The following is a 22,577-nucleotide window of genomic DNA, read 5'->3' as shown; positions in this document are numbered from 1 at the left end:
TCCTCTCACACATAAGCACTTCTTGTGAGCCTATTGACATGGTAAAATTCAACCCAAAACATGCCGACACAGGATATCATATAGCAATAAATAATCCCATACAATCACAATTTCATTACACATAAAATCATTACACTTGATCTGCTAATACACATGTACATAAAGACACTAATACATACTATAGGATCACAAACAATACTGAAATTCTTAAGCCTTTGGTCTCAGATGGAGGGAGATCTTGTAAAACTATTATTTTGTGTGTGTGTGTGTGTGTGTGACAGATCGGCTCACCAAGGGTCTCTGTGTGATGATCTGAGTCAGAGGAGCGGCTTAGATCGGCCCTCTGCCCATCTGTGTTCCTCCCCACGCTGGGTCTGTCACGCACACACACACACACACACACACACACACACACACACACACACACACACACACACACACTGAAACATACACAAACACTACTGCCCTACTCTATATTATGGAAATTCAGAGGAGATCACCTGCCCTCACAAAACACAAAATTACTGTCAGCTTTTCCAGAAATGAGGATTACAAATGGGCTTGAGAGACATACATGTACTGCACAGGCAAACGGTCCACTCAGACACACACCTACACACACACACACACTCACATACCCACACACATCAACATCAACACCATGCAGCATGGAACAGCACACATGTAGTCCCAATACACACACTCAAACCCATGCCTCGGCCTCCACACTCCAGTAGCTTCACCTGCCCCCACTCAGCTTGTTATGAAATGGTGGCTTTTGTGTTGCTGTTTGCCTCTTTGCTATGGTTAACCCTTTCATGGCTGTCCTGCCAGCCACTGGTGGGTGTGTGTAGGGAAGAGCGGCCTGGTTGGACACTGTCCTGTGCTCCAGCAGAATGCTGCAAATGCGTCACAGGAGATAATCAGTAACCAAGCGCTAGAATCAGTCCTTCAACTTCCTGCACATCATGAGTCAACCTTTCACTGGAGACACCAAGAGAGGGCTAGAACATCAGTGGCACACGGAGCTCCAGATGATCTCATTCTCTCACCTAGCTTTCACTCATCTCTGTTGGTTTCTCCCCGGTCACCCCTGCTCACATTAGACATGGTCACTTCCCAGCTCCTCTGTGCTGGCTTTATGGGTTTTTCCCCAGAAGAGGATGCTCTTTAGCCAAACGCTTTCATTTTGGATTTGCAATTTTGGTTAAGATTTCGACACTCATCTTTGCGGTACAGCAAGTACAAAAAAAAATATTTGATTTGATTTTTTACAAAATACCTTTTGGTGGGACATGGTGAGCCGTTAGACTCTTGGTTTAATATCTGTTTAATGAGATCAAAGCTTAATTCCAACTGCCAGGTTTCATCAACCACCACAATTTAAACTGTTAATCATTTATCACAGCTGGTTTATTTTTAGCCGTGAGGCTTGAAATATCTTGAACTGTGTGCTGGCACAGAGTCAAATGAGAGTGAGCAGCAGCAGCAGCAGCAGCTCCCAGGGAGAAGCCTGCGGAGATCAGAACCAAGCCACAGAATATGAAGCAGGAAGTCAACAAAGAGACAGAGGGAAGGAGGGAGATGGAAAGATTGTGTGTGTGTGTGTGTGTGTGTGTGTGTGTGTGTGTGTGTGTGTGTGTGTGTGTGTGTGTGTGTGTGTGTGTGTGTGTGTGTTTCTCAGCATGAGCAGGGGTTTCTTGAAATCCTTGCCAAAGCAGCACATGTTTTCCAGAGAGACTTTTAGTTGTGGGCAGAAGTGTCCACTCAGACCACTTCTAATCAGTCAGGCAGAGCCAATTACTTGTCAGGGAAGAGGGAAAGGGGGGGGGGTAGAGTAGAGTAGACGGAGTAGAGTTCTGGGGCCATGTGACCTCCCTAAAAGCTAAGGGACAGCAGCTTCATCAACTGGGACAGAGAATCAGCCTCAGCTGATGAGAGAGTGTGTGGGTGGACACTCATAATCATAATGTAAGCAGGAGACAATGCCAAGCACAACGTAGAGACTGAAAGAGAGATACACACAGCAAGAGAAGATCTGAGATGAAAAGAGGAAGATTGCGGTAGGGGGTGGTCTATGGTGTCTGTAAAGGGGAGAGGAGGGCTCTGTTGCTATGTTCATAACCTTTGGAATTCACTCCCTATTTTCTCAGAAGCAGCTAAGAGCCATTCTCTCCTGCTGTCCTGGCTCCTGCGGCTCACATGTGCAAACACATGCCCACAGCCACACACTCAAACATGCACCAGTGTGCAGTCACAACCCATGCACACATCCGCAAACATGCAAAGATGCCACTTAAGGTATTAAGTTGTTCTCACATTCTCAGACATGATGTTTTCCCATGCTCACAGAGCCAAATCCATGACTTCAGTAGGGTTGGCTTGTTTACTCGTGAGCACAGTAGTAGGGGAACAGAGGAGACCTGGGCTGATGGACTGGTATGCTAGTGTGTTCTGGAGAGCCTGTGGGAGGGGGTGGGTAGGGTCAGGGCAATCGAGAGCATAACAGAGAGACGAAATACTTTCAACTAGTTCAATAAGGAGACCTTGAGAGCAATATTACATTGCTTATGACGTACTAGAGAGGCCCTTCCAATCTGTGAAGGAGAGCCTCTTAGAAATCTTCCATGGTTGGGGTGGGGAATGAATGATGGTGTTGGCTGTATGTTGCCCTAGTTGACAAGGTTTATGTGGGAGGGTGAGGGTTAATTCTCACCCCGCCAGGGACCAGGCAAGGGTGACAGCCAAAGTAGAGCTGGTTACCGTCATCATTCTCCTACAGCCTGAGATTCCTCACACAAACACGCACTCAACACGCGACTAGCGAGCGCGAGCAAGAGAAGGAGAGGAGTGTTTAGAATGGAGATAGGGAGTGGAATTCAGGATAAGGACCTGCACTCGCCCCTGTCTGGAGGAGACGAATGTAGTTGAAAAATGTTTTCGGTGAATATTTCGTCCTCCATGTTGCTGGTGAGGGATCAACATGAGTGGAGGACTAGGAGGGGTCTCCCATCCTGGACTAAACACACCACAAGCAGGTAATGTCAAGCATGGGATCCATAATATGACTGAGATAAGTAATTTTCTCATAGCTCTCAGTGAGTGTGTTCTTTAGATGGAATGTGGAAGGAGACATATTAGTCTTCAGCGCTGTTCCTATTGAAATGGGTCATATTTAATCATACAGTACTAATAGCCAGAGTGATTAGGAATAAATGTCTGTATGTACAGTATATATGGACAAATGTAAGATTGTAATATAGGGTTTTTAAAATTCAAAGTAAAATGTTGGCCATAAAGATTCATTTGTGTGAGAAGGCTTTGTCAGTTGTCTTGGTGTGGATTTGGCATTGCTGTGGCAAAGGCAGCAATCCAGTAATTGTATTCAGGCCTTGTGGCTCCTTTATTGTGCTCCCAGACCTCTTTACCACCTATACACTGATGAGATCAGGGAAAACCGGACACGCATGACGTTTCTACTAAATGAACGGAAACCCCACATGAAAGATACTTTTGATTTGAAATGTACTGAGATCATTTGGAGGTCCTTTTAACCAGCATTAAGCACTACCATAAGGCACTGGGTGTCCAATACTTACCTCTCTGAGAGCGCCTCATCCATCCATTTCAGGCTTCTTCAAACCATAACAACCCTTCCCTTCCTGTATTTTCTTCCTTTTGTGTGCGGATGAAAGACCCTTTTAAGATGTTCACAGGGAACCATCCCAGTGCTCTACGGCTGTCAGTGCTGTGGACGTGCCCCCCTCTCTGGCTAACTGAGCGCAGAGCCGCTGGGGCTTGAGTAGCAAGTCCATGTGATCAGTGTGCTAGTGAAGCCATCTAACAAGAGCCATCTGCACCGCTGTGGGGGCAACTCTTCTCTGTGTGTGTGTGTGTGTGTGTGTGTGTGTGTCTGTCTGTCTGTCAGTGTGTGTGTACTGTATGTGTCTGTTTGTGTGGTTTGGCTCTCCCGTTGCAGTGCCTTACTCCAATACGTGTTTGGAGACAGGCTTTTGATGGTCCCTTGCTGTGGTGCAGCCTCTCCAAGATCTTAGAGCCACTGCAGTCTGGAATGCCCGCCTGCCTGCTGATGAGTCACAGCAACTAAAACAGAGCCGCAGTGGCACGCTGAAGCATGAGCCATGGATTAGCTCAGTGTGTCTGTATGCATGTGTATGTGTGGGGAAGAAATAGACTGGAGGGAGTACAATTTCGTCCTGCGTTTGTTTAACGTTACGATGAGTATTATTGTGTTAAGTTTGACCATATTTTCCCCTTCATCTTTCTCCTCTTGTTTCATTTCAACCACCTTGTTGATGCTGCCTGTATGATGGAACTGGACCCCAAAATGGCGTATCTCCAGAGAAAACTAACCATACCCCATCTGACTTTCTTATTCCTTTTTTTACTGTCTTCACTCCACATATGTAAAGCTGTGTGGACAGAGGTCTTCCTCACGTCACCTGAGGTCTTCCACTTTTAGACACGCACAGAAATGCACTGGCCCAGGGGCACCTCACTCCCTTCCGTAGTCAGTAGGTGGAGGTGGTGTGCAGGGCACACACACACGTGTGTATTTATCTCCATCTCTCTCCACCTGTGTGCCTCTGGATGCTGCACCAACACCTCTCTCCCTTCCTGCTGGCCACATCCACCACCTCCCCCCTCCACCACACACCTTGCACCATGCATCCTCCTCCACCTCCTCCCCACCCGGTTCCTCCCCGCAGCCTGACGCTCGCTGTTGCTCTGTCTGATAGGGAGCCGAGGAAGGTGCTGCTGCACAAGGGCTCCACGGGGCTGGGCTTCAACATCGTGGGCGGAGAGGACGGCGAGGGCATCTTCGTCTCCTTCATCCTGGCAGGCGGACCGGCAGACCTCAGTGGCGAACTGCGGAGGGGCGACCGCATCCTGTCCGTGAGTCTCCCCAACCACTTCTTGCTTATACAAGAACACATATTTATGGATAGGAATTGTTACATGGTTACACATATCTCTGTTCACACCAAGCCTTATCATGCAGCTGTGAAACACACCTTCAATGGATCTTTTACTCCTGTTTTGTTACATAGTTTCCCTATTTGCTCATTGTCTGCCTGAGGTCAGATACTTAAGAAAAGAATATGATCAGTGTATGTGAAGTGAACATGTCATTATTTTCATATTCCACCGGTATATCAGTCATCAGTCATTAGTCAACCGTCAACCTTAGGCTTATGACAGACTTTAACATTCGTGCAAATGCATAATTTGGATAACAAAGTTATATTTTATATATTCTATATTAGTAAAGACTTGCAATAGGCCTGAAGACATGCCGTTCTGTGATGTGTGTGCTTGAGCAGTATTGTTTGAGCCTCCTCTGTTTCCACAGGTGAATGGGGTGAATCTGCGTAATGCCACCCACGAGCAGGCGGCAGCTGCACTGAAGAGAGCTGGGCAGACGGTCACCATTATTGCTCAGTACAGGCCAGAGGGTAGGTCTCACTGTGCTCGTCTCTATCTCACTAGCTGACCATTTATCATTGTGCAGTGTAGGGCTGCCTAAACACAAACTCGACACAGTGTTTTTGTTTTATTGGTAATGGGAGATAACTGTGACCTGAATGTTCCAGATAAAGCATAGGATGGTTTAGTTGTCAGTCAAATTTAAAAATGGTTCTAGATTGAGATCTTTGATTCATATCTATGGTGTAACATTTCTTAAAACAAGTTTCAGACCTCTTTGTTAGCCTATTGTTTGGATAAAACAATTTATTTTGTTATATATACAGATATTAAGATGCATAGTGTAGCCTACAGGGGAATATTATAAAACATATTGTTACTCTGAAAATAACATTGTTACCTTTTGACAACAACAAAAAAAAAAATATTCGGCTACTGTGCCTTTAAGGCAGGTACAATATTACGCCTGGTTTGAAGAGAACCTAGTTTGTAAATGAGGACATTGTTAGAAGAATGTCATTGGCTGCCGCAGCTTTAGATTGCTCCCTCCCCTACCTTCACATAGTAGCCTAATGTCGAGGGTCCCATAAGACGCGGGAGTGAATATTATCCTTCAACCAACTGCGGGTGAAGCCGCCAAAACTGTGGCCACTGACCCATTAGGTGCACGGATCGGATCGGATCGGAGCGGTGCCAAGGGGGGAGGGCGCTTTTAAGACAATCCGTGTTTGAATCGACTGCAAGAGAAGCAAAAGGAAAGAACTAGACCGACTGTATTCAATTTGTTGGGGGATGGGTGCAACTTTACCGGCTGCCTAGTTGTTACAGTATTTCTTTTAAACGACTGTGATTGTTCTGGCCAGACAATACAGCGCGATACAGAAATCAATAGCCAACCAGAACTCAATGACGGTCTACCGAGTATCGAGGTGCTACACTTCTCCCATGAAGAGGGGAGGAGCATTCCATTGAGAGAGACCGTGAAATATTTTCTGGCCACTTTTTACCAGTGTAAGGAAGACATATTTAACCTGGGACAACAGGGCTAAGTTACAGGAGCCAACGACAAAATCGCCGTTATGCGCCGATAGGTTTCATAGACCCTTCGGGTTTTCTGTAACCCCTATCATGTTTCCTCGAGAGGATTGAATAACAAGGATTATCAAACTACGAGTGTACTTCGCGCCTTCTGGTAAGCAAGCAAACTGCTATTCTTAGTTTGGAAGGTCATTCTGAAACCAAATGTAGTAAATTGCCGACTGTAATCCGTCTTCCAACAGCTATAGCGCTAGGTAGATTTGGGCAAACTAGAGTCTGAGTAAGCGAGTTAGCTTCCTAGCTAACTCACCTCCGCCACTGTTAAAACTTGGGAGTTAATGGTTAGACCGCTTAGCTCGAGCTCTCTGGCTGCTTCATTCACCTTTGAGTAATGTTAGGCTACTCCTGGCCTTTTGGCTTGATGTGGTTCGTTTAAACTTTTAGCAACAGAGAGGAATTTGGACTTGTGTTCAAGTTTTACCACAACCTACAGAATTTTAAGTTAGTTCATTAAGTTAACGTCCTGTCGGCACATGCTGGTAGAGCTTATGTTTTTTGACTGACTGTAGATTTCGTGTAGGGTTCCCTCATTATTTTGGGAAAGGGAGAGAGCTTTGCGCTTCCGTCATTCACCACAAGATGTGACGAGGCCAATAAGTGGTAGTCGTATGGTCATATGGAATCTAGGTTTAGTCATCACTAGTGACAGAATGTTTGCTAGCAACACAGACAATATCAACCGCTGTTTTAAACCTGTGGTAACGTTGTCAGTGGGTTTTAACGTGACCATGTTCAAGACTGCTATGTTATGTATGATTTACACAGTCGATAATATTGTGTATCTTGAAGGAAATGCTTGAAAGTAAGCCTTATCAACACCTCACATCGCTAGTTCGAGTGGAGCCCAATAGAGGTGTGGACAGAGCAGGTGCGTGGAGATGTAGCGTCAGTCCAGGAAGTGACCATACCGATGAATTGTTCTCTTGTTCCTTTTCTTGAAGAGCTCACCGATTGTTGGAAAAACTCAGTTGTCAGAAGAACTGTCTCATGTGACAAGCCATCTTCCTTATAGCCAAGCTCGCTGTGTTGCCCTAAAAAGCATTGTACATGATATATATATTAGGGCTACCCCTTCATCAGTTCTTGGTGCAGATGTGGTATGTGATTCTGAAATGTGCAGCTAGCACAACACGCCCTATGTATTCTGAAACATCTATGAAAACAACCATGGAGTCTATAGTCAGTGCTTAAGGTTTTATGCAAACTATGATAGGAATGTGGCTGTATAGGTTATCTGTTGCAGCATGCTGTCTTGCCCATTTCCCTGACTTGCTTGAATAAAATAGACCTGAAATATAAATGGAGCCAGTCTCTCTTAGGACCTGATATTTCTGTAGAAAATAGAATCTTCATAATTGAGGCCAGTGTAGCTCATTGAGATATATAGGATTTGGAACAGAAACAGACCATTATATTACCTCAGTACATAATACAAGGCTTGCTTATTTCAATATCAACATCTGCTAAGTTAACAAGAGGTAGCCTTTATTAAGACCTATGAGATGTTTTACTTTTTTCTCCATGCATGTATACTTTAGCAACCTTGGATGTGTTGAAAGGCACTTTATAAGTAAAATGTAGTATTATTTATTATTATTACTTAGAAACATCCTCTTGGGCTCTGCCTTCATTCTCTGTAAACTGCTGTAGAATGTCTTGGGAAAAGCAGTGTCAGTGAAAGCAGCAGTGCTTGTTAACAATTTAAGTGGTAAAGTATGCAGGCTTGGCAAATTATTTCCCTGCTCTATCATGTCCACTACCGTTTTGTGCATGAACCCTGAGTATGTTTGACTAGAGGAGCTGTTAGCGTCCCCCTCTCCCCAGGCCATGTGTTGTGGGCTGTGCTGTGGGGAGGCCCACAGCCACGAGAAACTGAGCTGAAATGGGGGCTCAGACGCTGCCTCCTCTGATACCGTGCCTGAGCACCGTGCCTACGCCTCCACTGAGGGGCCCAACTCTGGCCGTCAAACACAGGCATCTAATTGAAGCCTAATAAAGACAGCCCTGATGAACTCCGGCGTAAATGCTGAGGGCTGTCCTTCTCATCACGCATCGGCCTGCAGGGGCAGGACGAGCGTTGCAGGTGACGCCTCAGACCGGAAAAGGCAGCAGTGTGCTTGTCATACCACCGTCTCCCGAGAGCCTAATTACAGCTGGCCTTAGCACTGTCCATCCTTACGGCCGGGGAATGAAGAGACAATGGTCAGCCTGCCACCCCCTACGCAGGAAGGTGTTTTCATGCCTCTGCTGCTGTGGCGGCGGTGAGATGAGCATACTGGCTATAACCCAGCCTAACCCTGCTAGCTCTCGTTACAGACACATGCCTGTGTGCAGTTACATAACTGTATGCAGACAGAGGAACAGCTAGCTCCCACATCACTCGAGAATAAAGGCAGTTCATGTAATGAGGACAAGCAGCATGGGTGCAAGATACCGAGCCGGCCCAATTTCTCATCACGGATTTCACAGCTTCTTTAATGCTAATCTAAAATATACGTCCCTGCAAGACTGAAACGGCTTGGCAACATCCGTCATCTGTGTCTTTGAAACTGGCTCCTTCTCAGATTACATCACAAAGTGAATGTTGGCTGGGGTGAGCCCACCACAGCCATCTGTGCCCTTGGCTGTACTGTATGTTCGGGCATTCCCTCTGGGACTGGACAGTGCGGTGGACTTCCTGGTCCTCTGTCTGGCCATTACACTGGTTAATCACCCTTGCATAGCAGGCACACACTGTGTGTGTGTATTTTGGCTGTGTTTAAAGTGCGTCCTGCTGAGGCAGTTCAGTAGACAAGCACTACTTTTAAACTAAAGCCCCAAACCGGATTTGCTCTGGTTTTCGGTAGTCACATGTGACTATATTCTTGTGTTATGTTCGCATTTGTGTGTGAAGTTTTGCCAACAGATTAGCCCAGCTTTTTCCTTCCGTGTTGTTCAGTGGTTGCTATAGGGGCTGGGGCGTTGCCCTTGTTACAGGTAGGCGGTATCAGGTTGCCTCACCTTGCTGTGCCATTTAACCCATAGTGTTGTTAACCCTCGAATGACAGACGGGGTGTGGAGTTGCCGGCTGCACTCGGGCACAGTTTGTGTTTGCATTGATGAGTTAGTTTCGGCTAGAGGCTGCTTTTAGATAGGGCTCCCATTGATTTCAGATATTCAAAAAGGGAAAGTGGACTTTTACAGCAGTTAGCAACAGTTAAACCTGCTGTTTCTGTGGTAAAAGCACAAGGACAAACAGCAAGCCATGATTAAAGTAGGACAGTATGCGCAGCAAGAATAATACAACACCAGACAGCCTGTAGGGAACACTGGTCCCTCTATTCAAGAGGAACCCAAAGCCAATGTCTAAAAATACATATTAAATAAGCAACCATTCTGTCAGCTGCTTTTATGAGGGGAGGACAGTGTCTTGCACCATGGCCTCTACAAGAGAAGTGGTTTCTCTGTTCTCCTAATTATTAGTGTAACTGTTGTTTTCAACTGGTCTTCTATGTATGTATCTGTACCTGACTGTTGTTACTCAGCACTAGGGATCGACCGATATGTTTTTTTCAGGGCCGATACCGATATCAATTATTACCAAAACAGGAGGCCGATAACCGATATGTAAAACCGATATGTCAGTTGTCAAAAAGGGGGGTAGATAGTAAAGGCTATATGTTGCAAAATTTTAATTAAAAATCATTAAATTATGCAAACTTTTCTTTCTTCTTTTGATACACAATTGTTTATCAACTTGCATCACTTTGCAAGTGTAAATCCTGTGTATCATGTTAATCCAAGAGCTGAGTGATAGCAATTATTTTCATAGAGTAGGCCTGCACAATGGGCTATGTGCTTGTTAAGGGACCTGTCACAAAGAGGATGCTTTGCCATCGTGTGTGTGAGTGCACAAGAGAGGGAGAGGAAGAGGTGCATGCGTGATGGCAAGTGTTACGGTTGAATAGTTTAACAAAACAGTTTTAAAATAGTTCTTAGGCTATTTAAGCATGCAATTTGTGTCCATGTGTAGGCTATAAGGCTAAGCTACACTTTTGAGAGCCTAAAAGGCACGTTAATAGCCAGCTCATGATGCGATTTTGTTCAGGTCGGATTAAATTACGGTTGGCCCGGGGTGCATGTAGTCTTTTCTGACAGTCCGTTTCAAAAAGGAGCTATTAGACTTTTTGACGTTCGCTATCGCATAATTTAGGACTTGTCTGTACTATCTCCGCCGAGGTGTCCCGTTATTCACAATTAACGAACGAGGCGGAGGCAGAGAACTTCCGACGTGCAGCTTTGTGCAAACTTTGTGTTCAGTCTTCGATCCTGATTGGCTGCATTCGTGTTAACTAACAAATCAGACGGTGTAGTGGGCGGGACAATGCTCTTGACCACAGAGTAGCAAATTTTTTATTCATTTCAATATCGGCTTATCGGTGGAAAAAATGACCGATACTGATTATTATAAAAATGCTAAATATCGGCTCTAATAATCGGCCAGGCCGATAATTGGTCGATCCCTACTCAGCACTGTGTTGTTAAGCATGGGCCACACAGCAGAGGCAGGTTTAATTAAGAGGCTTCAGCTAAATCATGCATCATGACTGAGTTCGGCTGTGAAAAATGACTTATGTTCAGAACAGTCATTGGAGGTCTTTGTTTCGTTCTCCTGAAGAGTGCATGTTCAACTTAATTAATCTGCATAATTAATAGCCGAGCCTGTGATATTAGTGGGTATCTCGGGCAGATACATGATTAATTTCCATCTGGTCCCCTGCTCATTAATCAGTCTGCAACGAGCTGCTGAGTCTTACCTACCCTCCCGCTCAACGTGAAGCCCGTTTCATCGGTCTCCCTGGCCCCAGTCCCTCCTGATGGCAGACCTGCTGGCCTCGCTCCTCTGGCTTACGCAGAGAAGTGGGCACAGCACAGTCTCTCCCATTTCCTGCTCTCTAAAAGTGTGTCTCGTGTGTGTATGTGTGTGTGTGTTCCTGCAGAGTACAGCCGCTTTGAGTCTAAGATCCACGACCTGAGGGAGCAGATGATGAACAGCAGCATGAGCTCTGGGTCAGGCTCCCTGCGCACCAGTGAAAAGAGATCCCTCTACGTCAGGTAGGCCACACACACACACACACACGTACGTCACACGCATTCACAACACTCTCCTCCAGCTGCTTTGGGCTCAGTAGTGATGCTTTTGCACACCTTTCACTTCTCTTGTCTAGTTTTCAGGTTGTCAATCAATGAATTGATATGTTGAAATTATGGTCAATATCCAAGTTTAAAGTTAAATGTACATTAAGAAGTAACTACCGGATATTGTTTATTGTTGGTGTATTTCTATATTTATGTCTATAATTTTAGCTAAATTCATTTTAGTTGAATGTTTGTTTGTTTGTGTGTTTACCTTTCAAAATAACAATTGATACATTTATCTTCACACAAGTGATATCTGGTCCAGGAATCACCTTGACATTTTACCCACTTTATTCTTATGTAGTATCTCTAATTTGCGCATTTAGTTTGCTTGTTATTGTCTCCAACACAATGTGTTTAGTAAGCAGGGAGGGTGTGGGTATCAGATAATGCAGAGTAGCTTATGCTTGTCCTGTGTAGCACTAGCCGTTCTCCTGCATGACTTTAGTCATGTGTCAGCTGTATTATCTGCCGCTGTTTCCCCGTATTCATTTTTATTCCACTTGGCACAATAACACTGGCGTCCTGGACTCTGACCCAGGAAGCCAAGCAGATGATTGTCTGTGGTTTTAAAAATGCAAACTTCCTTCTGCAGGAAAGCCTCTCCAGGGTCATGGGCAATATGAAGATTTTGGAATACACACTTATTTCCATTCAGTGACAAAGCATGTCATGAGACTGTTGAATGTCTTACAATGAACATTTTCATATACTAGAGGTGGAATTCCAATTGACTAAAATCCTCAGTGTTTTGTACTTCATGCCTCAGGCCTCTTGCTGACATGCCTCTTAACACAAAATGGAATGTGACCCGGTGTATGAGGAGTCTGACATGGTTCCATCCTCCGTCTTTGCTGTACATCCACCCTTGTGTACCTGTTCTCTGGTATGCGACTGTAGGGCATATGGGAAGGGGCCTAAGAAAAGCCCTCGCTGCTTCATGACGGTCACATGCCCTCTGCAGCATGTTAAAGCCCGCGCTCACAAGAGCAGCACATACTAATGCACCCCATAAGTCCATGTCAGTAATGAAGCTAAGCCCCTCCTGATAATGCCCTCTAATGAGCGCTCTGGCGTAAGCCGCATTCATCTCTGCTGGTGAGTAAGCAGCCAGCTATGTGTGCTACGCAGCCTGCTCGCTAGGACCCATATTGGGGCCTGGGACGGGGGGGCTGGTGCTGATGGTGGTCCCATTGCACTGGGTGAGTGATGCAGTGTAGGGGTCAGCTTCAGGACATGCCAGGACTGTCTCATTCCGGGCCCATGTGGTTAGTTCTGAGGTGAACTGGACATGAGCAGGTGCTGCATTGGAGAAAATGAAGCGCATAGCAGCAGAGAGGGAGAGAAGTGTATGCAAACCAGTGGAGCAGGTCCAACCCCTTCCCTCTGCCTCGGCCCCGTCAGACAGGTAATACCCAGACAGGCTCCAACAGATGGAACGCAGGGCTGTGTATGGGGAGGGCTGGGGGATGCTTGGCTCTTCACCTGTTGTCAAGGGGCTGATGAGTGGGCCTGTCTGTGTTGAAATACGGAAGTAATCCGTTTGACTTTGTATGGTCGGAATATCCCTCTGATGGATTACCTGACTGTCTGGCATTCCTACTGTTCTCTGTGTGTCCATGTAGGGCTCTGTTTGACTACGACCGAACCAGGGACAGCTGCCTGCCCAGCCAGGGCCTGAGCTTCTCTTACGGGGACATCCTGCATGTCATCAACGCTTCTGACGACGAGTGGTGGCAGGCACGACTGGTGACGCCCCATGGCGAGAGCGAGCAGATCGGGGTCATTCCCAGCAAGAAGAGGTACAGCCGCACTCAATGACCACATGCACACTGAGCTGCCAATATTCTGTGTCCACTACAGTTGAGAATGAACATCGATGAAGCCGAATGGAGCCTCGGCACATAGCCGCCCTCATAAGTGCGCTGACACTAGCCAAGCACATCACCAAAATGTTTACCTGACAAGCAGCTGATAAACAGAGGGTTTAGTTGAGCGGCACTAACAAAAATAGAACTGAATGCTAATTGACAAGGCTGCGGACACACAGTTGGATGCTGGTGTGGGGTTATATGGGATTTATTATAAGGTTCTATCTAAAGAAATCCAGTGCTGAAAGCAGAGTGCACTGCACTCATGTTGGCGCTTGTGTGCGGAGCGCTTCATGGTTATTGTTCAAGCAGCCTCTGCATTATTCTTAAGCGTGCATTGAAATATGGACGAGTGGACGGAAATGGGTTAGTTTATACCAGTTGACCAGTTGCTTGGCCATCCAGAACACTCTCTGTGCTATTAGGGTCATTAGGGTCACTCTCTGTGCCATTATTGATAATCATTTCTACCACTGATTATTTGGGAATGTGTTTATGTTGGATTTGATGTTGGATAGAAGTGTCTGGCAGTTTACAAGTACTTGTAATTCTTTTGAAAAATATCTGTATAGATAGTGCCACTAAAACAAGACCGAAATACAAAGGTAGCTTGTGAACACTTTCTTTTTTCAAATACCTGCTCAGCATATCAATGTGGATGCATGTACAGTTCCACAGAATGCAATATATTCTAGATGTACTGATAATTGGTCAATCAGTGCTTTATAGGTTGTGGGTCTGGGTAGGTTTAATGTACATTTAACAAGAAATTAATCAAGATGTTTTAGGGTTTATTCTGTATAAATGTCTGCTTGTCAGTTATTATTGCCATCATAAAGATTACGCTACAAGCCCATTTCCAATAGCATACTGGTCCACCCATTCAGGCTTGATATCCATGTGTGTGTGTTTTAAGAGGGAGCAAATCTAACTGAGTAGTCTGCACTCTTCTGAGCGGTCATGTCCACATTCTGGAGTGTACAGTATCTCTGCCCTGTTGAGGATGCCTGTACTTGCCACCTGTGTCGAGACAACGGGTGCCTTTAACCCCCTGATGTGATTGTGTGGTGTGCCCTCTGAATCCAGGGTGGAGAAGAAGGAGCGGGCGCGGTTAAAAACGGTCAAGTTCCACGCCAGGACGGGCATGATTGAGTCCAACCGGGTAAGTGTGGCCTGACGGCCGAGTGGAGTGACTGCTCTGCCCAGCTCGCTGGCGGTCCCTCTCCTCTTGCTCCGGCTCATTCTCTCAGCGAGCACCTGGGAGCTGACCCACTTCCTCCCCTGTGAGAGTGGGAACAGGAGCCCGCTCACAGCAGGGACAGACGGCTCATCTTACACTGCCCTCTCATCTGTGTGTGTGTGTGTTTGTGTGTGTTTGTATGTATGTATGTGAGCACACACATGCAAGTTATTGTATATGTGGAGAGAATTCGATCGCCTAAACCCTTTCCTCCCTTTTTTGACATCATTTTGAACATGTAAAAACCCCCGCCTCCCAACAAGTTTAGAGCAAACATCTTTCTTTAGCATATGCTTCTGATTGATCTCGCTCCACATATGCACTTAAGACCAGTTTGACCTCCTGTGTTCTCAGATCTCCCCACTTATCTGCCATTCACATTTGACTTCATCCCCATTGCAAGGTCACGGTCATGTTATGGCTGCCTAAATGTTTTGGTCTGAACTTTTCTTTCAGCATGGTTGTTTGTTGTGATGTGTACCATATGTTACATTAAGACCCATTCTGTTTTGTGTTTTTGTTTTGTTTTATTTGTTTGTTTGTTTGTTTGTTTGTTCAAACCCTCCATCTCCTGCCGCACCCCTTTTATCCGTTCATCACCTCCTGAGCAGCCGGTCAAAGTAAAGCGCAAAAAAAGCTTCAACCTTTCACGCAAGTTCCCGTTTTACAAGAGCAAGGAGAACATTGTCCAGGAGCTTGTGGAGTCTGAACGTGAGTATAAGGGTCTGACTGGACGGCTCGCTCTCTCTCGCGCTCTCTCTCTCTCATGCTTCATCTGCTTCACCCTCTCGCTGTGTGGTTGACCTCAGGGACAGACTTTGTGCCATCGTCAACCCCCCCCCCCCCCACCTCACCCTAGTCCGTCCGTCAGCACGTGTCCCTCTCAAAGACCACAGGGGCTGGCTGGAGGCTGGACGCTTGACGCCTCGCTGCTCTCTGTCCTCTTTGGGTCGGTCTTCACCTGTGCATAGCTTGCAGGGTGGGAGTTGCACTGACACTGGAACGCTGTTGTTCTCCTCTGGAGTCTGTGAGCCTGTTTGAGCCCATTTGACTCCGACTGGCCAGTGCTCGCCGGTGTGACCCTGGACAGCACTCATCAGTAACTAATGGCTGTCCTGGGTGCCCTGATGTTTTGCTAGTGCAGAACTACCCAAGAGCTGGGGCTTGGCCCGGCGTCACCTGCTCTGTTTTCACAGACGAGGTCAGGATGTGGAACAGCGTCTGAGTGTTAGTTTCCTTCCTCCCCTGGCGAGCGCTGCATCCCTCCTCTCAGTCTCTCACTAACCTCTTTTCTTCTTCTTCTTCTCTCTCCTTGTTCTTCCTTCTCCTCCTGTGCTCTCTTCTTTTGTTTCTGCTCTCACCTTTCGGGACACTCAGGACTTCCCAGGGTTAAGCGATGACTTTTATGGATCAAAGAGTTTGAGTAAGTGTGTGGTTATATTTGTCAAGCAGCTGTCCCCTGAGCTCACAGCCACAGTGTCCTGTTGTAGTTGACCGATGTTGTATTACACAAACATACACCCACACATACACGCACACACATACACGCACACACAAACACACACACACAAACACACACACACAAACACACTGAGCAAAAGATCACAAAGTCAGGTCTCGGTGCCCATGACCTGACAAAATGATGTCAAATACACAAGGATGTAGGTGACCAAAGGTCTAAGCTGTCTTGAGGTGACAGACGCGGCTGTTTGCAGTGTGAAAAAACCAACATGTAGCACATGGCAGTGCCTCCATATCAAAGAGATGGGAGCTGAGCCGCTTGATTCTGGCTGCAGTCTAAACACCAGTGTTTTCTTTGGCGCGAGTGACAGTATCGGTATCAGCTGTCACACAGCCGGCCATAGGAAACTCTGGCCAGGGAATGGATGGCCGCTTGGGAGACTGAAAAAGGAAACACTTAATTTCCTATTACTGCCACTTCCTACCGCTTCCTCATAAAGGAAGCTGTGGTGAACTCCACGCACGTTTGTTTTCTTTCTCTTCTGCTTCTCAATTCTCCTTTCTTTGACTACATTTAAAGGGGTCGGGGTGGGTGTCAAGTCATACACAGCATGCATTGGTCAAGGGCTGGATTCCCTGTGTTGTGAAAGCATTGAGATGTTCTGCAAGCTAATCTAACCCACGTCTCTCCTCACAGAATGCTTGACTTCTAACACAAGTGACAGTGAAAGCAGTTCAAGTAAGTGTCTCCTCTTGCCTATGGTTCTGCCTTCTCTATGGTTCTGTCTCTCGCATACATGCCACATTAATTAAAATGGATGTGGCAGCTATCGCTAAATGTCTATATTTAGCACTGACCCTATTTGTTTCCATTTAGTCATCAGTGGTGATGAAAGATTCCACTTTTCTCGCCTCATGCCCATGCATGAATCTGTATTTGTCTCTTGTGTGCGCCAATTGTGAAGTTAGATGTGTTTGAAGAGGACTAAAAGCCTCTAATGGTCACACTTTGATGTCTAATGGTATGGAAACTCCTGAAGTGCTCTTCATAAATCTGTCTCCTCCTGCTAAAGTTCCTGTCTCTTTCACATTTTCAGAAGGGCAAGAAGATACAATTTTGTCCTATGAGCCAGTTATTCGACAGGAGAGTAAGTGTCCTTTCCGTAATCAAAGGAGTACATCTGTAGTAACTGGGCTTGATTGCTCCTGGTGTGTGTGTGTGACATGGGACTCTCTGACGGCTGTTTTTTCCTGACTGTAGTTCATTACACACGGCCTGTGATCATCCTGGGCCCCATGAAGGACCGAGTAAACGATGACCTGATCTCGGAGTTCCCCCATAAGTTTGGCTCATGTGTCCCACGTAAGTGAGCTTCGCCACTCTGCAGTGTAGTGCGTGTTGTTACTGTGTTGACACTTGACTGCGTGCTCATGGCGTGGCCCTCTGTGTGCGCAGACACTACTCGCTCCAGGCGAGAGAACGAGATGGACGGGCAGGACTATCACTTTGTGGGCTCGCGCGAGCAGATGGAGAAGGACATCCAGGACAACAAGTTCATCGAGGCGGGCCAGTTTAACGAGAACCTCTACGGGACCAGCGTCCTGTCTGTCCGAACTGTGGCTGAAAGGGTTGAGTTTTATTACACTAACCTATGATTACATTCAAATACTCTTGATTATTGATTTCCCTACATCACAGCACAATGTTTCTCAAACTGTTATTCAGAACATGAATGTCGAGATGGTAGATGAATATAAATATTTAGGAACCATCATTGTCAGCAAATTATCTTTTGAGAGCAACACAGATGCTGCCTGTAAAAAGGCCCAACAGAGACGTTTCTTTTTGAGGAAAATGAAATCATTCAGCGTGTTTTATTGAATCAGTCTTGACATTTTGTATTGTGGTGTGGTACAGTGGTCTTCCAATGACCAGCAAGCGTAAGCTAACAAAGCTGGTTAATGTAGTGTCTAAGGAGGTTTGGGTACAGCTACCACAGCTCCAACATGTATATGATAAAAGGGTCAGGGGTAAGGCTAACCATATTTTAAACTGCCCTGATCACCCACTTCTGGGGGAGTTTAATCTGCTCCCCTCAGGTCGCCATTTTAGGTTACCTCTATTAAGAACTGGACGTGCCAGGGATTCTTTTATTCCTGTGGCTATTAGGAACCTGAATTCACTTTATTGACATCTCTTGAATCTTTTATACATTATGTGATTATTTATTTACTTATTTATTCCTGTCCATGTTCATTATGGCAGATGTACCTGTGTACTGTCCAATTGGATTGGGTCATTGGTTTTTTAGAGGAAGGAGTGTCTCTATTGTTGTTGTGTGTCCTGTGTTGTGTTGACAATGTTGGCATCTGGCGGTGCTTTTCTGCGTATGTGTTTTAGAAATCCTGCTGCACACTCAATTTCCTTTTCTAAGGATAAATAAAGTGAAAGTTGAACTCTACGTAAGCCATGTAGCTTGATTATGACTAAACTGGCACGGTGTGTTCCTGTACTTCAACATATAAATGACTGAAGTGAAGTTGAACGTATTTATCCTCTTGTTTTGCAGGGGAAGCACTGTATCCTGGATGTGTCTGGGAATGCCATTAAACGACTGCAACAAGCACAACTTCACCCCATTTCCATTTTCATTAAGCCAAAATCCATTGAAGCTCTTATGTAAGTAATGCTTGTATGGTGCAAGGTGTTCTATTGTTACATGTAGCCCTTGGATGGAGTCCTGTTCAGACATTTACAATTTGCATTTCTTATTGTCCTTGTCTTAAAGGGAAATGAATAAACGGCAGACATACGAACAAGCCAATAAAGTCTTCGACAAGGCAATGAAGCTTGAACAAGAATTTGGAGAATTCTTCACAGGTAGCAAATTTTTCTTGCTATTTTGAGAAATGATTCATTGGCCATGGTTCATCCACTTGGGATGCTAAATTGTTAAATTTTAATGTATGCATAACTGGAAGTAGTTGAACAAAGAAGGTTAAGCTCTGTCTTCTCCCCCCTCCCCTTGCCGTCTCCAGCCATAGTCCAGGGTGACTCACTAGAGGAGATCTACGATAAAATCAAGCTGATCATCGAGGAGCAGTCGGGGCCCTACATCTGGATCCCCTCTTCTGAAAAGCTCTGAGCTGCCAGCTCCACTCTCTGTGCGCGTGTGCGGAGACCCCTGCCACCCTGCCCCTTTCCCACTCAAAGAGACCCCGCCCTTCCCCTTTTTACAGATATGTTTCATATCAAATTTTAGTGTCATCATTATGTTACTCTCAAATGAAAAAAGAAGTCTTATCACCATTACTGTGACTGTGCACATCCCCCTGCATGAGTTTCTCAGCAATTCCATTCAAGACTGGAAATGCGGTTCCAAATGAGTTTTTTTGTCATGTAAACAAAAAAGGGAAAAAAATGAACAAAATCCTTGGTGAAAATGGATGGCCGAAGGAAGAAGGTCTTAAGATGCTGGCTTGCAAGTGGGATTTTTTTTTCCTTTCCTTTTTTTTTTTTTTTTTTTTTCCTTTTTATTTGCAAAAGTCTGGGTGAATTGAGTCAAATCGTTATAAAGCTGGACCTCTGAGATGTTCATCCAATCATCATTAAAAAGACAGACTATACTGAGCAAAGAGCAATGAGGTTTTCTACGAGGACTGAGTAAAGATGAAGCCTACTGATGGTCATACTTGCAGGATCATTGCTCGTGTTTATACTAGGGATGAGATGGCGTGGAGAAAACCTACAAACTGGTTCTCTTCAGGAAACACAAACCAGCTTGCTGTTGATTGGCTGCCAGTTGTTGTGAATGCAGTCAATAAAGACATCTTTGGGAAGCAGAACAAATGGAGGAAGGGGTATGAATCATTTGTATTTCTGAAATCACAAGGTAAATACAAATCCTATGGCGAGATTTTACTACATATTAAATACTACGGTACACATTTTACACATCACTAGAATTGTCTACTTGGAGGGCTGTTAGATTACATTTCTTTGTCCTTGGTTTTAGTGGGTTTTTTTTTTTCTTGTGGTTTTTAGCTGCTCTGTAAAATGGATGGGGGTAGAGAGGTGTAACTGGGCTCTCTGCAAAACACCAAACTGCCTTATGATACAATTATGTCAAATTGCTTGTCTGTTCACCATGGGGGAAGCTATGAAATTATTAGAACCAATCAAAAGAACCAGTGCGTGCTTGAAGGTTTTCCCTCCGTACGACAGGAGGTCTAACCCGAGGGTGCGACTGATAGGACCAAGTGTCTTACCTTTGTGAAGTTGTTTTTACCTTCAGTGTTTATCCTTTTTGTCTTAAAACGACTGAGATGAATTCTGATTTTGGCAGCCAAAGCTCCCTCACCCCAATCTTGAGCAGCAGAAAGCCCATTTGCACTTCCTCTGCCCTCACAGACAACTCCCTTCAGACTGAGAGGTGACATGGTACTGTCCTGTAAGCTGCCTGACAGGGCGGCCTGAAAACGGGTAGATCAAGATAATTGTATTGGATGTTCCTCTGATTAATTAAAGTCAATATGGCGTGATCTGGACTATTTTCCCCTCCCCTAACTGACAAAGTTTTAATTAAATCTATTTGTTCTGTATAATTACAAATGATGATGTTTTATATCCTTTTTACTTTGTTCCTGGGCAGTTGTTACTCCACTGTGTTGAGCCTTGTGCTGGGGGAGGGGTGGGAGGGATGAGCGCGACTTGCTTGTGAACCTGATGCACAGACACCGATTCCCAGTGATATGGAGGGACAGAATCATAGGGCCAGAGAGGAATCCATTCTCATGATCTTCATTGTGAAGCTAATATGGAATCTTTTCAGCAAGGGCATTTTCATTGAGGAGATAAGTTGCTGTCTTATCAGCCAGTTGGTATTTTAATTCTTCGTGTCTTTATTTTGTTTGATTTAAAAAAAATCTACAGCATGAACTGCATCTTCATGCTAACTTGGGATATTATCATCTGACGCGACATCAGAAGAGGAGCGAGACGCCCCTGATGCAGCAGGCTGGTGCTCGTGAAGGTCTACCAGCCTACATGCGTGTGAGGGGGCGACTGATTTGCTGGAGGAAGCACTGAGCCCTTTCACTGGTCATCCTATGATTTTCTTTTTGTGTCTTTTTGGCGTTGGAGATGGGACACAGAAGGCTTGCGCCGACAGGGCACCTCCAGGGGGAGCTGATGTGGCCGTGACCTTTGAACCCCAGGCACCTGTTCCTGCAGGCGCTGCCGTAACAGGTGTCGTCCCCACCCCCCCGAAGCCCAGGCACCAGCGGTAAACCAGCTGTCATACCTGTGTCAAAACCAGAGTTCAGGGAATTCAATTTGAAGGGAACAGAGCCATTATAAAATAAATTGCTTACAGACTGTTTCAAAGGGTGTGGTAGCTGTAAAATGTAAATATCCCCCTCACTTGTGCTTCATGCATGTGTGAAACAACTGGGACAAACATTCTGTTTTATAGCTCACAAAATGTCAGGTAAATCAAATGTTGGATTATTCTGAGATTAATTTCCATACAAATGTGCCGTAATATTGTTGATATTTCTCTATAGATTAAAATATTCAGCTGCCTATTGGAACACATTTTCTAGTCGATGGGGAACTGATAACCCTAAACTTGGGCCTGTCTATTTGTGATTTCTTGTGGAATTTGTCTGAGTGTATAGATGACAAAAAATTTGAAGTAAATACAGAGAAACAAGACAGCAGCCTGTAGGATGATACACTGTAAACAGAGGAAGGAGAATTACTTTTTCATTTAGCTTAGAAATGGTCCTCTGGTGTGCAGAGGAAACAGCTGACTGTTAAAAGTGTGGTGTCAGTCAGCCATATCAGTAAAAGCCCAAAGAACTTTAATCCATTGTAATCTTTCTAATGCGGTTGCTGTATCCTGAGATTGAATGGGTATATGTAGCCTGGCCAGGGTCAGTCCCTGCCCCAGAGAAGGTCTGATGAAATCAAATTATTTAATGATGGGTGGGAGGGCTTCTGGATGGTCCTTTTTGGGAGGCAATGAGTCATTGATGTGACCGCACATGTGCAGTAAGTGCTTGCAAATATGAACCCTTTGATTGTACAGTGGTTTCCTCCCCATGACTACAGGTGGTAAAAACCTATCAGGACGTTAAAGGCACACCAGTTTTTTTCTATCCTGGTCTGGAGGGAATACAGTCCTGCTACTTTTCTTTGGGATTTTTTTTTTTGACTGGACAAAAGTTTTATTTGTTTGAAAATAATAAAATATGTGACTCTGTTATGAGTTCAATGT

General features: G+C 45.2%; 1 protein-coding gene across 10 annotated transcripts in view; it reads left to right on the top strand.

Annotated features, from left to right (window-relative positions):
• dlg3 (discs, large homolog 3 (Drosophila)) overlaps window positions 1-22,562 on the top strand; it is a 91,399-nt gene extending 68,837 nt beyond the window's left edge. For 7 of the 10 annotated variants that reach the window (XM_076292518.1, XM_076292520.1, XM_076292523.1 and 4 more), the window contains 13 exons: window positions 4,761-4,917; window positions 5,375-5,477; window positions 11,526-11,640; window positions 13,350-13,526; window positions 14,682-14,757; window positions 15,447-15,546; window positions 16,994-17,035; window positions 17,394-17,444; window positions 17,558-17,659; window positions 17,753-17,925; window positions 18,867-18,976; window positions 19,086-19,177; window positions 19,336-22,562. In XM_076292518.1, coding sequence (XP_076148633.1) covers window positions 4,761-4,917; window positions 5,375-5,477; window positions 11,526-11,640; window positions 13,350-13,526; window positions 14,682-14,757; window positions 15,447-15,546; window positions 16,994-17,035; window positions 17,394-17,444; window positions 17,558-17,659; window positions 17,753-17,925; window positions 18,867-18,976; window positions 19,086-19,177; window positions 19,336-19,442 — 1,405 coding nt within the window. In that variant the 3' untranslated portion in view covers window positions 19,443-22,562. Of the gene's footprint in view, window positions 1-2,760; window positions 3,039-4,760; window positions 4,918-5,374; window positions 5,478-5,835; window positions 6,641-11,525; window positions 11,641-13,349; window positions 13,527-14,681; window positions 14,758-15,446; window positions 15,547-16,993; window positions 17,036-17,393; window positions 17,445-17,557; window positions 17,660-17,752; window positions 17,926-18,866; window positions 18,977-19,085; window positions 19,178-19,335 lie in introns of those variants that run through there. The other 3 variants (XR_012988360.1, XM_076292525.1, XM_076292526.1) reach the window with 3 other exon arrangements.
• Window positions 22,563-22,577: the final 15 nt, after the last annotated feature.

The sequence above is a fragment of the Alosa pseudoharengus genome, unplaced genomic scaffold, assembly GCF_046254945.1.
Source record: "Alosa pseudoharengus isolate Yale_2024_CS ecotype anadromous, Long Island Sound unplaced genomic scaffold, YU_APseudo_1.1 YU_APseudo_1.1_scf_19, whole genome shotgun sequence".
NCBI classification, from domain to species: domain Eukaryota; kingdom Metazoa; phylum Chordata; class Actinopteri; order Clupeiformes; family Clupeidae; genus Alosa; species Alosa pseudoharengus.
The sequence above is the reverse complement of the archived record's forward strand: the minus strand, read 5'-3'. Positions and strand labels throughout refer to the sequence as shown.